General features: G+C 35.9%; 2 protein-coding genes across 2 annotated transcripts; one reads left to right on the top strand and one right to left on the bottom strand.

Moving 5' to 3' along the window:
* The first annotated feature begins 2,630 nt into the window (after nucleotides 1-2,630).
* LOC126783846 (protein PHLOEM PROTEIN 2-LIKE A10) lies at nucleotides 2,631-4,750 on the top strand. The gene has a single exon (XM_050509382.1). It carries the CDS (start codon nucleotides 3,012-3,014, stop codon nucleotides 4,212-4,214), a length of 1,203 nt encoding a protein of 400 aa, XP_050365339.1. The 5' UTR covers nucleotides 2,631-3,011; the 3' UTR covers nucleotides 4,215-4,750.
* Nucleotides 4,751-12,188: 7,438 nt separating this feature from the next.
* On the bottom strand, nucleotides 12,189-12,720 carry LOC126783982 (phytosulfokines 3-like). Its single transcript, XM_050509504.1, has 2 exons — nucleotides 12,554-12,720; nucleotides 12,189-12,454 (listed from the first exon to the last, which is right to left on the bottom strand). Exons 1-2 carry the CDS (start codon nucleotides 12,677-12,679, stop codon nucleotides 12,329-12,331), a joined length of 252 nt encoding a protein of 83 aa, XP_050365461.1. The 5' UTR covers nucleotides 12,680-12,720; the 3' UTR covers nucleotides 12,189-12,328.
* Between the last annotated feature and the right edge of the window lie 1,264 nt (nucleotides 12,721-13,984).

Below are 13,984 nucleotides of genomic sequence, written 5' to 3' on the forward strand. Positions count from 1 at the left end.
AAAGCTAAGGCATCATACCTTTACAATAGGAAATTGATGCGGTTTGAGACTATGAAGTCTAAATTCAAAACATCCATATCATTAGCAATGCCCTTGTTGCTATAAAAATCCGCAATTGTGAGAAGCATTACAAGCTTCTATCTCAACTTCATTCAAAAGATTAGTCTCTAAAGACATTAAATCTATGCACCTCTATTGTTTACACTGCAGTCCCGAACTCAGTGTTTAGTCTATCTATATTGAAAGCAATGTGAATTATTTGCAAAATTATGTTTGACTGAGGGATATGTCCCATAGGTGGTGTGGCTACCTTTTCCAGCGACGCCTCCCTGGCGTGTCCACAAGTTGGCACGGCCCGAGGGCCCTAGCCATGTCCCTTGCCGCGCCACTAGAAAACATTCCCACAGTTTTGTGGTGAAGCATGCGGTTTTCCTTTGCCATTTTGGTGTTTTCCACCTCTTGCCGTGTTGAACTAAGATTCGTAAATCTTCTGTGTTCTAACCAGTCTGAAATTGATGTCATGAAGAATCTCATCATGCCACTCTATGGTCTGAAACAATAATATGAGCGCACTGACAGTCTATATAATTATTCTTACTATACACGAGCCTATATTGATTCACAAGAATCGTGGCTACAGTCGGGAATGTAGACAGCGTTTTTTGGACCATGTTGTCAACACTTATGACAACACCATAGAATTATAATCTCAAATAGAGAATACGCGTGTTTGAATCGAAGTCGGTGACTGTTCGTAGTCAAGTGAGCGAACCTCCTCCCATTAGAGAGATTGTATGAATGTTACCATAACGCTCGCTCAATTCGTCCCAGAATCCTGAAGGATCACTCTGTACTATGTATTGCCAACATAGAATCCTCTAGGATCACTCTTATCTACGTATTACCAATGTAGAATGGGAGCAATATGGGATCTCAAAAATATGAAAGTTTATGACTTCAATTTAATGCTAGATCTCTCAATTGTGAGAGTCTAATTTGTCAAACTCAGGGCGGATAAGTTGATTAGCCATAGTAGTAGAGGAGAATGAAATTTCATTTAGGTCAAAAAACCTTTGATAATATGGTTTTGATGCCAGTCTTGTGATTCCAAATCACAAACAGTTTGTCCTTTTGTTTACGAATGTGTCGTGTAATAATACCAAGTTACACTATATGTCGTTGATCGTACCACGTGATTCCAAACCACGTTAGATTGATTTTGCCCAAAATATCACGTTCATGAAATGTGATATATAAAACTTTTAGAGGGAACGAAGTCCCAAAATACCCTAACCCGAAAATAAACCCAAGTTTTCAATGTCAATCATGGATCTTCAAGCTTTGAGTCTTTAAATCTTCGAGTCTTTAATATTAACCTTGTTAAAAACAACATAGATGGCCTAAAACAACTCAAGCTTTTGAGAGCTAAAACGCATGATAACGTGTTGTAGGAAAAGTAATATAACAATAGAGAGAATGGAAAGATCAATAGAGTCATAATTTTATCCATTGATATGAGCCTCTATAAATAGAGAATTACAGAGATATAACATAATAAAATAGAAATCTTATCACTAGTAGTAATGGTAAACCTATCACTACATGGAATGCTAATTCCTTATTCTATATGGAATAGACCAAGGCACACAAAAAGTGATTGGGTGCGACTATTGTCACTTCACAATCTATTTTGTTCTCCCATATTCTCTTTACACCCCAATTTTATTTTTTTCTTTCATATTTACTTTACCTCATTTCAATACCTAATATACCTTATCTCAATAATACTTTGTTCACCCTACATAAACATTTTTAACTTTGAACCTTGTTCACCCATTTGCCACTTTTTTTAATTTCATATTTATTTTAATAATCACTACTAAGAAACTATCATGAGTTTTTACTTCAGTCTTGGTATCTTATATCAGACTAATGAAGCTAACTCGACGATATTAAATTGAAGTACCCATTCACTGTTAGTTAATCATTCAATTAAACCATAAAACAACAAAACAATTTAAGGCTCCAAACCAGACCTCACAACAAAAAAGAGACATGTGACACAATACACATGTATAAGTTGAACCTAACGTTAAACTTGTTAATTAGACGTATTGATGATACTGGTAGAAGATTAATATTATTAATATTATTAATATTATTATGGATTGGAATGAGAATGGTAGAAGATGAATAAATCGTGAATAAATGAGTTATAACGGCTAAAATGAAATCTAATTTAATTTAATATTTTAATTTTTTTTATTTAAAAAAGATATTTTAGGTTTTATCTTATGCAAAATAAAAGATAATGGAAAGAAAAAAATTATAATTTTTAACAACTTAATGTCTTTTAGAGTAATTTTATATCATGATATTTTAATAATTTAATAATTTATAAAATAAACAGTACGATGATAATAGCCGCACCCAAAGTGATTTTCCTAGAACAATTATTAGATTTTTTGACGCAGATTTTTTAAGGTCCATTTTTATCGCCGATTTTTGTAGATTAGTAGTCTTCAATTTTGTATCTGATTGGATATAATATGAGTGTGACAATGATATAAAAATAAATATAGCTTTATGGGGTGGTTGTTGAACATTGAAATAGGGCTGGTGATCGTTTGCCTTCATTTCACAAATTACAACCAGAGAAACAAAGAAAACAAAAGAAAGAAAAGAAGTAGACGCATCAAAAATTCAGCACCAGACGGCTTATCCTCCTCTTGCAACGATTCTTAGCTCATCCCCTTCTCACTCCCACAGGTCTGATTTCCTTTTCTCTCTCTGATTTGTTGATACAAGACATAAACGACAACACCCAATTACGTTGTTGAAACAACCCAACTCCCCCATTTAGCTCAATCTCGTGTTCCTCAACTTTTGGAACCCGGTTGAGTTAAAGACCCTGTTCTTTCTTAAGGCCTATGATTTAGACCCTTTTTTCTTTATCTTTGCTCAAAGTTTGGATCATAATCAAAATTGGGTCTTTGAGATTGGTGTCCTTGATGGACCTGGAGTTGGCCAGAAAGGGTTTTGGTTATGCCCGGAAAAGGAAGAAGTGGATGTTTGTAATGGCTGCTTTGGGCTTCTCCGGTTATGGTGCTTATAGGGTTTATCACTTGCCTTCTGTGTCTCGAAAAAGAAAGAGGCTTTTGAAGCTATTGGGTGCTTTAGTTTCTGTAGTTGAAGTACTTTCAGACATTGCTGAATCGATTGGAGTTGTGTCTAGAGATTTGAAGGAGTTTCTGCAATCTGATTGTGATGAGATTCCCAATAGCTTGAAGCAAGTTTCGAAGATTTGTAGGTCAGATGAGTTTTCAGGGTCTGTTGTTAAGGTCACACAAGCTGTAACCTTGGGAGTTTTGAGAGGATATCAAGCACAAGCTAAGAGTCAGCGTCTTGAGGATGGTGGTATTTCTAGTAATACAACTTTTATGGATCAAGTTGTGGATAAGCTGTTTACCAAGGCAGGGTCTGGTTTTGTATCTGTTGTTGTTGGAAGCTTTGCTAAGAATTTGGTATTGGGTTTCTTTTCGGATGAGCAGTCTGGTGCAGGATCAAAATCGGCCACTTTCCCGGATCAATATGGTATGAAGATGAATGATGTTCCTAGATGGGTGGAGGTGGCTTGTAGTGAGAAGTGCAGAGACCTAATTGCTGATTGTATCCAGCTATTTGTGAGCACGGCTGTTGCGGTTTATCTTGACAAGACTACGGACATCAACACCTATGATGATATCTTTTCTGGCTTAACCAACCCCAAGCATGAAGCAAAAGTAAAAGATATGATTGTATCAGTCTGTAATGGCGCGGTTGAAACTCTTGTCAGATCATCTAATCAAGTATTGACAAGTTCGAAATCCAATGTGAACCATCCAAATTTGAGTTCAAATTCTTATTTGGCTATTGAAGACGGTGGATGGATCAGTCAAGTATCCTCTACTTTGGCAGTTCCAAGCAATAGAAGCTTTGTTCTTGACTTGACCGGACGGGTTACATCTGAAACAGTTCGATCATCCTTGGATTTTTTGTTGGATAGACTCTTTGATGGGATGCGGAGACGTGTTAATTCTGCTCGTGTGGAAACTGTTGACAAGGGTGTTGAGGTTGTGAAATATGCTGTTGCAAAATCTTCCGTTATTGCCACTATATGTCTATCTTTGTGTTTACATGTAATTGATAGTCCATGGCTACTGGCTCCGGGTTAGCTCGTTCGGGACGTTCTCATTTGGTAAGTCCATGACCATACATAACAAAGATTCTTTTGTGCAACTGCCTGTGTATATATCATCTGAATCCACAAATTCATTGAGGAATTGAAGAAGTTGAAGTGCTGCCTTAGACTGGAGGTGCGCTCAAATTTTTATGCGTCCAACCTTCCTGGGATGCTGGTCCTCATTAGGTGATAGCAATTTTTTGTGAAAATATAATGTTCCAGAATTTGTGAAGAAAGAAACTCCATTCTTCATTTGGCAATTGTGTCCTGATCTAGTCCTGTTTATCAGCTAGAGGATGGACTGTATACTTCAAGTTGGAAAATTTAGAACCTTTTAAATACTTTTGTTGGTTGTGAACCTTTCACATTACACCATGTATGTATCATTTTCGTATCTAAGTTCTTCTCAGTATATCCCTAGACTGGTGGTTGCAGGTGTTTTGTCCTTCATGTATTTACATGTATAAATCTGCAAGTGCAGTACATTGCTCTTTGTTGAAAATTTGAAATGATTTTGTGAAAATAACTCGAATGTAATGCTTGCGTTGTTGGTATGTATACCTTGTTGGTGAGAACAAACATCAGAAAAAGTAAAAGTTGATATTTTGTTGGGAGGTTATACAACTTATACTTGAGGTCAATATTATTTCCAGTTCCAAACACATTACTGTCATTACAGGGTCGTTTCTCAGATATCAGTAACCCGTTAAGATGATGCCACTTTCAAGATTTCGCATTATCATTCTGTTACCAGAATATGTTCCATGGATAAAGTTCCAACTTCAACAGAAAAGTTGACACAAGGACAGGTCAAAAAGTAAAGACAGGATGGATGAAGTATGCCATTAGTCTGAATTTTATACCAGAACAGTCTTCCTCATATCGGCAAGCTGAAAAACAGTGTTTACAATTTAGCAACCAAAACAGCAAGCAGGGCAGAAGAATTGTGCATTGCTGTTGCCTTCATCATATTCTTGAAGTGTAAATTGAAATTCTACAAATGGATGAAATAATGATATACTATCTTCATCTCCTGGCTTGCACCGCTGAGACAATCAAACGTGAGGGAGTGAAATACCATATTGGTTACTTTGAACTTGTTTCTACTTGCGGTGCCTTTGCGGCTGCTTCTACTTGTGGCTCCTTTGCGGCTGCTTCTTCTTGCAGCTTCTTTGTCCAGTACTCCTCAAGTGGGGGTCCAAAGATTGCCTTGCCTGAAGCAACTCCAATTCTGCAGATAACATATACATATATAATGTCAGTTTGAAGACATTCAATATCAGATTACTCATATTAAATATCTGAAATTGCATGAAGAGCATGCCTTTGTATCAAGGTTCTATCTTATCCTCAGAAAAAAAAATATATAGGTATCAAGTTTCTAAGGAAGCTGGCAGTAAACACAAAGGTATCACAACATTGAAACTCAATGCAATCAATTCCCAGTCATAAATTCACCCAAGATAAGAAACTAACAGGATAATCAAAGTAGAAAAACAATCACATTTACCAACTGAGCTTATTGTTACGAGCTTACTCTTTTGCTATACTACTCATGCGGCCTTAGCGCTCCTTGTGTGCTAAGTCAGCCTTACTCTCGCAACACTTGGCTAGAACAATTAAAAGGCAAAGAGAATATCTCTAAAAAAGAACTTGTATTAAGTAAAGAAAGCTTACAAGAGTGTTTACAAGTATGCTTGAAGACAACTTACTTGATGCCTCTATCTCTCCCTCATCCAAATGGGAATGGTGCCTCCCTATTTATAGGCATCATCCTCCTTCACCTAAAATTCTAGGATATTCTAGGACATTTACAAGTATAGAGTGTTCTAGAGAATTATATACAAGACTAAGATATACTTTGAGTATTCTAGAATGGTTTAGATCTTTGAGCCTCTCCAAGGTTCTAGAAAGTTCTAGAGATGTCCAAATGTTCCTAAACCTTTTAAAGACTTCTAAGACTTTTCAGAGCATTCTATGACTCTCTAGAGGCTTCTACGACATTCCAAAGTCTTCCATAACCTTCTATGACATTTCAGAGGGTTCTAAAGTCTTCTGGAGGCTTCCACAATGCTCAAGTGCTCTCCAATACATTCCTTGAGCAATGCTGGCTTTAGAATGCCCAAGGAAAATTCTATGAAGAGTGGTGCTCTCCAATACATTATGCTCTTATGCTTATAGGTTTTATTGTCTCCAAAATCTAAGACTGCCACATACAATTAGCACATGTTTCACAAATTTGGGAGACACTGTTGGTGCAAATCAAATGATTATTACTTAGTTCTAGTCCACCTTGGTTTCCACTTCGCATCAGATTACATTCCCATTTGAAATGCAGTACTTTCAATAATCCATTATTAACGAATTAAATGAGGGTCTAGCAGTATCAGTGTTAGAGCGTTATGCCTATACGATTCATGAAAGGGGTGATCCTAGAGCCCTTTCTCTTGATGACGAAAAAAGCAGTAACAAAATCAATAAATCAGAGAAAATAAGTCATTGGAGGTAAACATCACGCTATCTCTGATCATTATCACTGATCATCATCTATGAGAAATACTTTTTGGTGACGGGTGCAGACAAGATAATATTGTTGAGTAACTCAATTGTTTCAGAAAAGTTACTGCACTTACTGTACTAATGCCTCTATGCAACATGGTTTCCCTATTACAACTTTCCTTAAGTCCCATGTCAACATCAACGTATGCCCAGTTGCCCACTCAACAACAGAAGCTACGAAAGTACCTCTATTGCAAAAAGTAATCCATCGAAGTCCAAATTCCTAATGTCTTTAAAACAAAAAACCAATTATCCCAGATACTGAAGTCATGTATAGTTGCATAATATCTAACCTATAAAATGATTCGCAGCAGGAGATACACGAGAAAAGCGAGGATAAGCTGATAATAGGACACGTCTACAAAAGACCAAACAGACAGCTCAAAACAACCATCCTAATTTCAGGACTTCATCTAGGGTATAAAGTTACCTGATCACAGCTATCAATTTGAGTTTCTTATAATGAAACCATACAGAAATGATAAAAGAAGATAGCACCAAACACACAAAAAATCTGTTTAGGATAACAAGTGTTTTTACAAACAATCTTCATTGCTCAAAAAATTTACATGAAGCAAGCCTAGCACTGTCACAACACAGCATCAAAAGCAAAACTTCATGGTTGCATATAGAGATTTATACACAACATAAAGCATGTAATGTGTGGCTCAATCTTAATACAATTAGTTGTGTTCTATCAAAGACCGCTCCTTATAAACATTACTTATAATTTTGCTTTCCCTCTCATTGCTTATACATTTGCAACTGAAAAACATGGCTATTCTCCATCAATTTTACATGTCCAGTTCAAAATGGAAATGCAGGACACAATCTAACAATATGAGAAGATCAGGCAAAGCTATATAGGAACCTAATCAAAATCAATTGAACCTCATTACATAGTACACCCACATATGCAACAACGCAAAGATTGATGCTTTTCCTGTTCATGGGTTTGCATTTTCATGGTAACAAAAAAATCAAACTGCAGAAAGTAAAACAATAATAGACAAAAATCACTAACACTACAAACCAAACCAAAAGTAAACTAAGATAAGCAATCACAAGTTCACAACCAAGCTGGGTCAATCCCAAAAGACAAATCTGGGGTGTTCTTCAACATAAAGGGAAGCATAAAATCAATACTACACAAATGGGTATAGCTCAATTTCGTGATTATCAAACTCAGACTAATAAGTTGAAGACAAAGAGTTAATTAGAGTCGGAGAAAAGATCTTACACAACTGCGCCGATGACTAATGGCAAGGACAGGAATTTACGTCGACTAAACATTTCCAAATACAACAAGGTCTGATCTGTTTCGCTTCTGCTTTTCAAGATTCAGGGGTTTTATGCTGCTTTTGCGAGGGTTTTAGATCTTTGTATAGAGATTTTTGAAGCTTCTTCTTCTGGGTTTTGTTACAAACCATATTCTATTTCTAATTGGGCCGACACCAGTATGAAGGTTATTTCGTTTTTTAAGTGTGATATATAATGATGACCTATTAAATTGTAAGGATTCATTATTATTTCGAACTTTTGGCTTTGTAAACTTAATTGTTTCTAAGTTTGGAGGATCATACGAGATGACTATTGTCGGTCCTCATAGTTGAGTTATCTTTATGTTGCTTACCGAATCTTTGTACTAAAAAAAGAATGTTACCGATACCTACTAATTAGTCGATATGTCATTGCTTTTTAAATGAAATGATAGATATAATATGGATGTGAAGACTCTAGTGCAACACAAAACAATGGGGACCGGCCGAAACTTTATAGGTTTTTCATCTCGTTGTGCCTATTACTTATTTAGAGCATGCAGCCACTTAGAACTTCTATAGCATTCCGATTGATCACCCGATTAAAATGTTTATAGTGCAATATTGTCATTATCATAGTGTTTCTGATAATGCCGTGAACTTGAACTATCATTTTATTACTTGAACTATCATTATCATAGTGTTTCTGATAATGCCGTGAACTCGAACTATCATTAACTGATCGAACTATTCTTTCTTTTGAAACAATTGCACATGGAACCATTTCAACCAAAGACAACTGAATCATGCATACCTACTAATTGCCTCAGCCTCTCTAGCTAGCCGACTGGAATTCGGAGGACCATTAATTTTGGATTTTATACCTAGAGGTTCTACAATGTACCGAAAGATCGTGCATTATGGTATACAAAAGCGAAAAGCGTATGCATAATGAGATGGGCGCCGTAGTTGGCAACTTGAAAAGGTCCTCCTATCCTGAGGGAAAAGAGTAGACGACTCGGCAAGGCCGGCCCTTAGAATTTGGGTGCTATAGGCGAAATGAAAAAATGGGGCCTCCTTACAAAAAAATGTAGCTACAAATTTTTTTTTTTCTAATGATCAAAATAAGCTGCAAAACATAATAGTTCATTGAAGTTATAGTTACTATACCAAATACTTCTATAACCATGATGATGGTGGTAGAAGAAAAATAAAATTTTGCTCAAAGTAATTGCCGAATTAATGATGAACCGGATAAAAAAAGATGGAACTAAGGAATAAAGATGATTCATACTATCACACAAATACACAATCGGCAAATCATTGATCAATCAACAACACACATACCACAAATTAAGAAAAACCATAAACATATTTGACTAAAAAAATTTGAAATTTACAGATATGATCACTTACCCACAAGTTGAATTGAAATTGACATTGTTCTCTCTTTACTAACATTCTACTTTGTTGCATCAATAAGAACACAACTCTCTTTGCATTTATAAAACCCATATTTTTTTTTCTCTATTTCACCCATATATATAAATAATATTATTATTTTAGATGGGCTTGTTTTTCTTTCGGGGGGCCTCCTGGGTTGGGGGTGCTAGGCAGTGGCCTGCTGGGCCTAGCCCCATGGCCGGGCCTGCGATTCGGGCAAGGATTGTCAAAGTATTGCATGCATGTTTCATTATTCGATCTACTATTTCATGTCATAGAATGCTACTGCCAGATCTTGCAATCTTCAATCCATATCCAATCTTGAGACTCGCTGACATAAGAACATCACTACGTACTTAGCTACCTACTCTACTAGCAATTCTACTTATTTGAGGTTGATGATTGAGTTTACGAAGTTTGAGAGAGGGAGAGAGAGATTTAAGTGATTAGTGGCTGTATAAACAAGGGTTTTGTATTTAGATTAAAGATTTTTTTTGTCTCGAAAATGCATCAAGTCTTGACCAATATATATATATATATATATATATATATATATATATATATATATATATATATATATACAGTCCCTATCCAGAGTGAAGTTCCAATTTTGACACACTTTTCGATCAAATTTTTTCACCATAAGTGATTCAATATTTAGATATGCTATTCAAGATCATCTCTACAAAGTTTCATCCAATTTGACAATGATTTGAGCTTTCAAAATTGAGATTTACACGAACGGTTCACGTTGAACAGTTTTAATTCATTCATTGATTTAATCTAATTTCAATACCTTAACGATGTCCAAATTAGATGAAATTTTGTAGAGATGATCTTGAATAGCATACTTAAATATTGAATCACTTATGGTGAAAAAATTTGACCGAAAAGTGTGTCAAAATTGGAACTTCACTCTGAAACTTCAGAGTGAACCTTCACTCTGGATAGAGACGGTATATGTATATATATATATATATATATATATGTGTGTGTGTGTCATGTCATGTCACCTAAATTATTCTAAAAAGTGTGAAGCACGTAGGCAAGTTGTTTGCTAATATCGATCACATGCAAGAAAGTTTATCAATAGCGCGTTATAGAAAGATGAAGAGTTGAAGACGATGTGTTAAGCAAGTCGATACCAACTCTATACACAAAGCAAACCAGTTGGACTGAGCATCTTATAGATCTCATCATATCAGGACAGAAGTTTTTGGATTCGCCACTACAAGTTTCCCAACTCCAAAATCGTATGCTACCTTTGATCAATGATTAGTCAATCACATACAAGTAGTTCACAATTATGTGGAGTTTGTGTACAAATCGCATGCTAGGTAATTACTTTGTTTGAAAGATCTAATTCAAATGCAAGATGAATGTGAGCGTGCTGTGTGAAGAGTCATTGTCAAAAGCTATAGTTGCCCACAAAAAAAAAAGTGAAAGAGATCGAGGAGGGCCATATATCCCACCACTATACTAGTTTCCAAGAACTTCAATCTTGTCCTACTGCTGGTTTTACAGTTATTCATGCAGTGAAAGAAATCAGAACACTATCGTGGCTTCCTTTGAATATGAACCATACACCTTCAACAACTCGAAGATATTTTAATCTGTGCAAAACTATAAGAACCCTAACTGAAATTACGTCAGTCAATTATTATAGAGACATGATGATGAACATTTAATTTACTGGCATGCAGTTTTGCAGTTCTTTTAGTTTCAGCCACGTATAGTAGCTACTACCGACTTATCATTTAATTTTGTTACTCATAAATTACCCTTCGCAAAGCAGGGAGATGGCAGTTCAAAGGTGCATCAGCTTTTTCTGCGAATTGAAAAGAACAGATCGAAGGCAACTAAATCACATGCAGTATGAACCACAGTTTCCTTTTTATAAGAAAATGTGGCTTTCTGCTGATGAAGTTAAGAAAGGCTGCAAGACGGAGTAGAATTTCTAACGTATTTTACGAAGTCAACTTCTAGAATTGCTGACGGTTTTGGATATAGATCTGAGAATAATCTGTTATTAGTGTTAATTAAAAGCGTTGAACAGATTCGAGGTTTAAAAGGATCTTTGATTATACTTGTCACAAATAGTATCAAAGCTCAACAGTCAACACAATCGATTATGTATACATATTTCTTTAGCCCTGGTTAACTGGTTTTGATGTCATTAATTACTAGCTACGCCGAAATTAGAATAAACGGTGCGGTATTCTCCTAGTATGATGAGGAATGATATATATGGATTCGTAAACTGGTAAACAGGTAAATGGTTTAGGTGCAATTCTATTGAATGATGATTTCTTATATAAAATTGCTATAGGGCTGGTGCTTGCTAGTAATACCCCAACAAGGCCGCAGGTGCATGTCCAAAGACTCAAATACTTAATTTGTTCGTTTTTTTCTGTTCTTAATATGTCTGTTAATTGTTAATACTCTTGATCACCATTTTTTCTTACATATGCAAGGAATCCCATTTGTTTAAGCCAGGCTTAGTAGTCTAAAAGCTAACCTTGTTTCACTTTAACAAAGAATTGAAGTGAAAGTACCATGAAGACTGTGTTCGTGTCCTTGGATCATCATTCTTTTAATTACTACAGTACCACCTTGTAAGAATCCCATGCTGGGCTAAGCACATCTGTGCCGCCATCTTTCTTATACTCGTTGCAGTATATAGTATAATCGCGACAATGAATCAATGATATCAATAATTCAAACACAATTTCCCAGAAAACAGAGTAGATAAGACTAGCTGCTGGCATGGTTTAAATCTCTTGTTATATGGCTAACAAGTATTCCATCATGATACATATAGTAGTGAATTAACAAACAAGGAAGTTCAGGGTTTAGTCTTCTGGGTATAGATGTAATCTATATGAGCAGCCAAAGTCCTTCTCATTAAGCACTCTTCTTCTCCAACTCCGTCGCAGCTCTGTTCAATATCAGCTTGCTCTGTTTCAACAACCTAAATTAACACCAATTAAACAAAAAAACCTACATGTCAAACTCAAAAATTCATTCACAGAGCTAAAACCATGGAGAAAATTTGAAATATTCAGCTCACCGCAAGTTGGGTTTTCTCAGAATTAGTTGATACTGCTGAAAAAGCTGGTTCTGGTCTAGCTGAAGAAGCTATTGTAGAGCAGAGGAGGAGGGCTATGAAGAACAGGGCTCCAGTTACTGTGGCCATATCTTCTTAGCTACTATGAGGATATTCAGAGCTTGGTATTAGACGCAAAGACACAGAGAAGAGAGAAGTGAGATGACTCAATTTATAGATCTGAGATAAATAGGAAATGACATGTGTGTGAACTGAGGGTAGACTTTATGTAGCTGAGAACTTTGGAGTTTGGACCCAAACCATAATTGATCAAAGAGCACACTTGTTTCTTTCATTTGTTATTTCTGCTCTTTAAAAAATTAATTAATATAGAAAGGTGGAATTCTGTGATTACAACATAGAAAATTAAGAGTTGAAGCTCTCATTACTCATTAGCCGACTTGGATTTTAACAGCTAGGTGTCTTATGGTATCAAAACAAAAAAAAACAGCTAGGTGTCTTATTTTATTGAATAAGAGGCTAAAATCCAAATCTTATTCTCTGTTGGCTTGAATTAATTATAAACTGGCAAAAAGGGCTAATAACATGGTTGCATGATGTCAATAGGCTCCTACAGGACCGGGTAACAAAAACCTGTTATATCATGTATGTAAGAAACGAGGTGAGGTAAATATTGCTTATTGTTCTACGGCTAGAGTACCGAATAGTAAGCAATCATGGAAGTAAAGGAGATTTCATCCTTTGCTATATCCATAGTCTGAACTATGCAGTTTCTAGTTCAAGATAAATTCTCATTGACTAGTACAAAAGAGTTTCGCTTCTGGAAGACTGGAAAAGTCATTCTGTGGTAAGCAGAAAGAAAAAGACGGATTTAGTGGATGGTATTGTGACACGGACAAACCGCAAACTCAGATGAGAATGATCCAAGGCGTTTGTGAAGTCCAGATATTCTAATAGGTTAAATGACTCGAACGAATTGTTCTCACTGTACAAAGGATAACTAGAGATTACTAAAGCAATGAAGGCATGAACAACAAAGACATATCTAAATCTTCTAGTGTGCTACTTTATACACAAGAATTGCTTGGTTTTGCTCAATTACTTCTCTTGAGATTAACCGTGAGTTGTAATTGATGATCTTGCTGCTTCTTTGAAATGGTTGATACTGACGGCTCCATTCCAGAACGCGCTTGCTAGAAGTCTTCCATTTTCATTACTTCCTTTGTTAGCAATACCAGCAAGAACCAAAATTTAAAGTCCAATCCATCATGGTGTTCACTTTCTTTTTTGTTTCCATTTTCTCATTTACGATCAAGCATAAGAGGACTTTTGATTAGAGCAACATTAATAAGTGGCTGAATAACCGTTCGGATTGAGAAAATACATAAAGCTTAAGCTTGTACTGATAGTTATTGACCTAGTTTTGACTGTTTC

Source organism: Argentina anserina, chromosome 1 (genome assembly GCF_933775445.1).
Source record: "Argentina anserina chromosome 1, drPotAnse1.1, whole genome shotgun sequence".
In the NCBI taxonomy this organism is placed as follows: Eukaryota; Viridiplantae; Streptophyta; class Magnoliopsida; order Rosales; family Rosaceae; genus Argentina; species Argentina anserina.

Coding starts and splice junctions, on each gene's coding strand:
- LOC126783846 (XM_050509382.1), top strand. CDS start 3,012: ATGGACCTGGAGTTGGCCAGAAAGGGTTTTGGTTATGCCCGGAAAAGG.
- LOC126783982 (XM_050509504.1), bottom strand. CDS start 12,679: ATGGCCACAGTAACTGGAGCCCTGTTCTTCATAGCCCTCCTCCTCTGC. Junction 12,455..12,553: donor CTGAGAAAACCCAACTTGCG/GTGAGCTGAATA, acceptor GTGTTAATTTAG/GTTGTTGAAACAGAGCAAGC.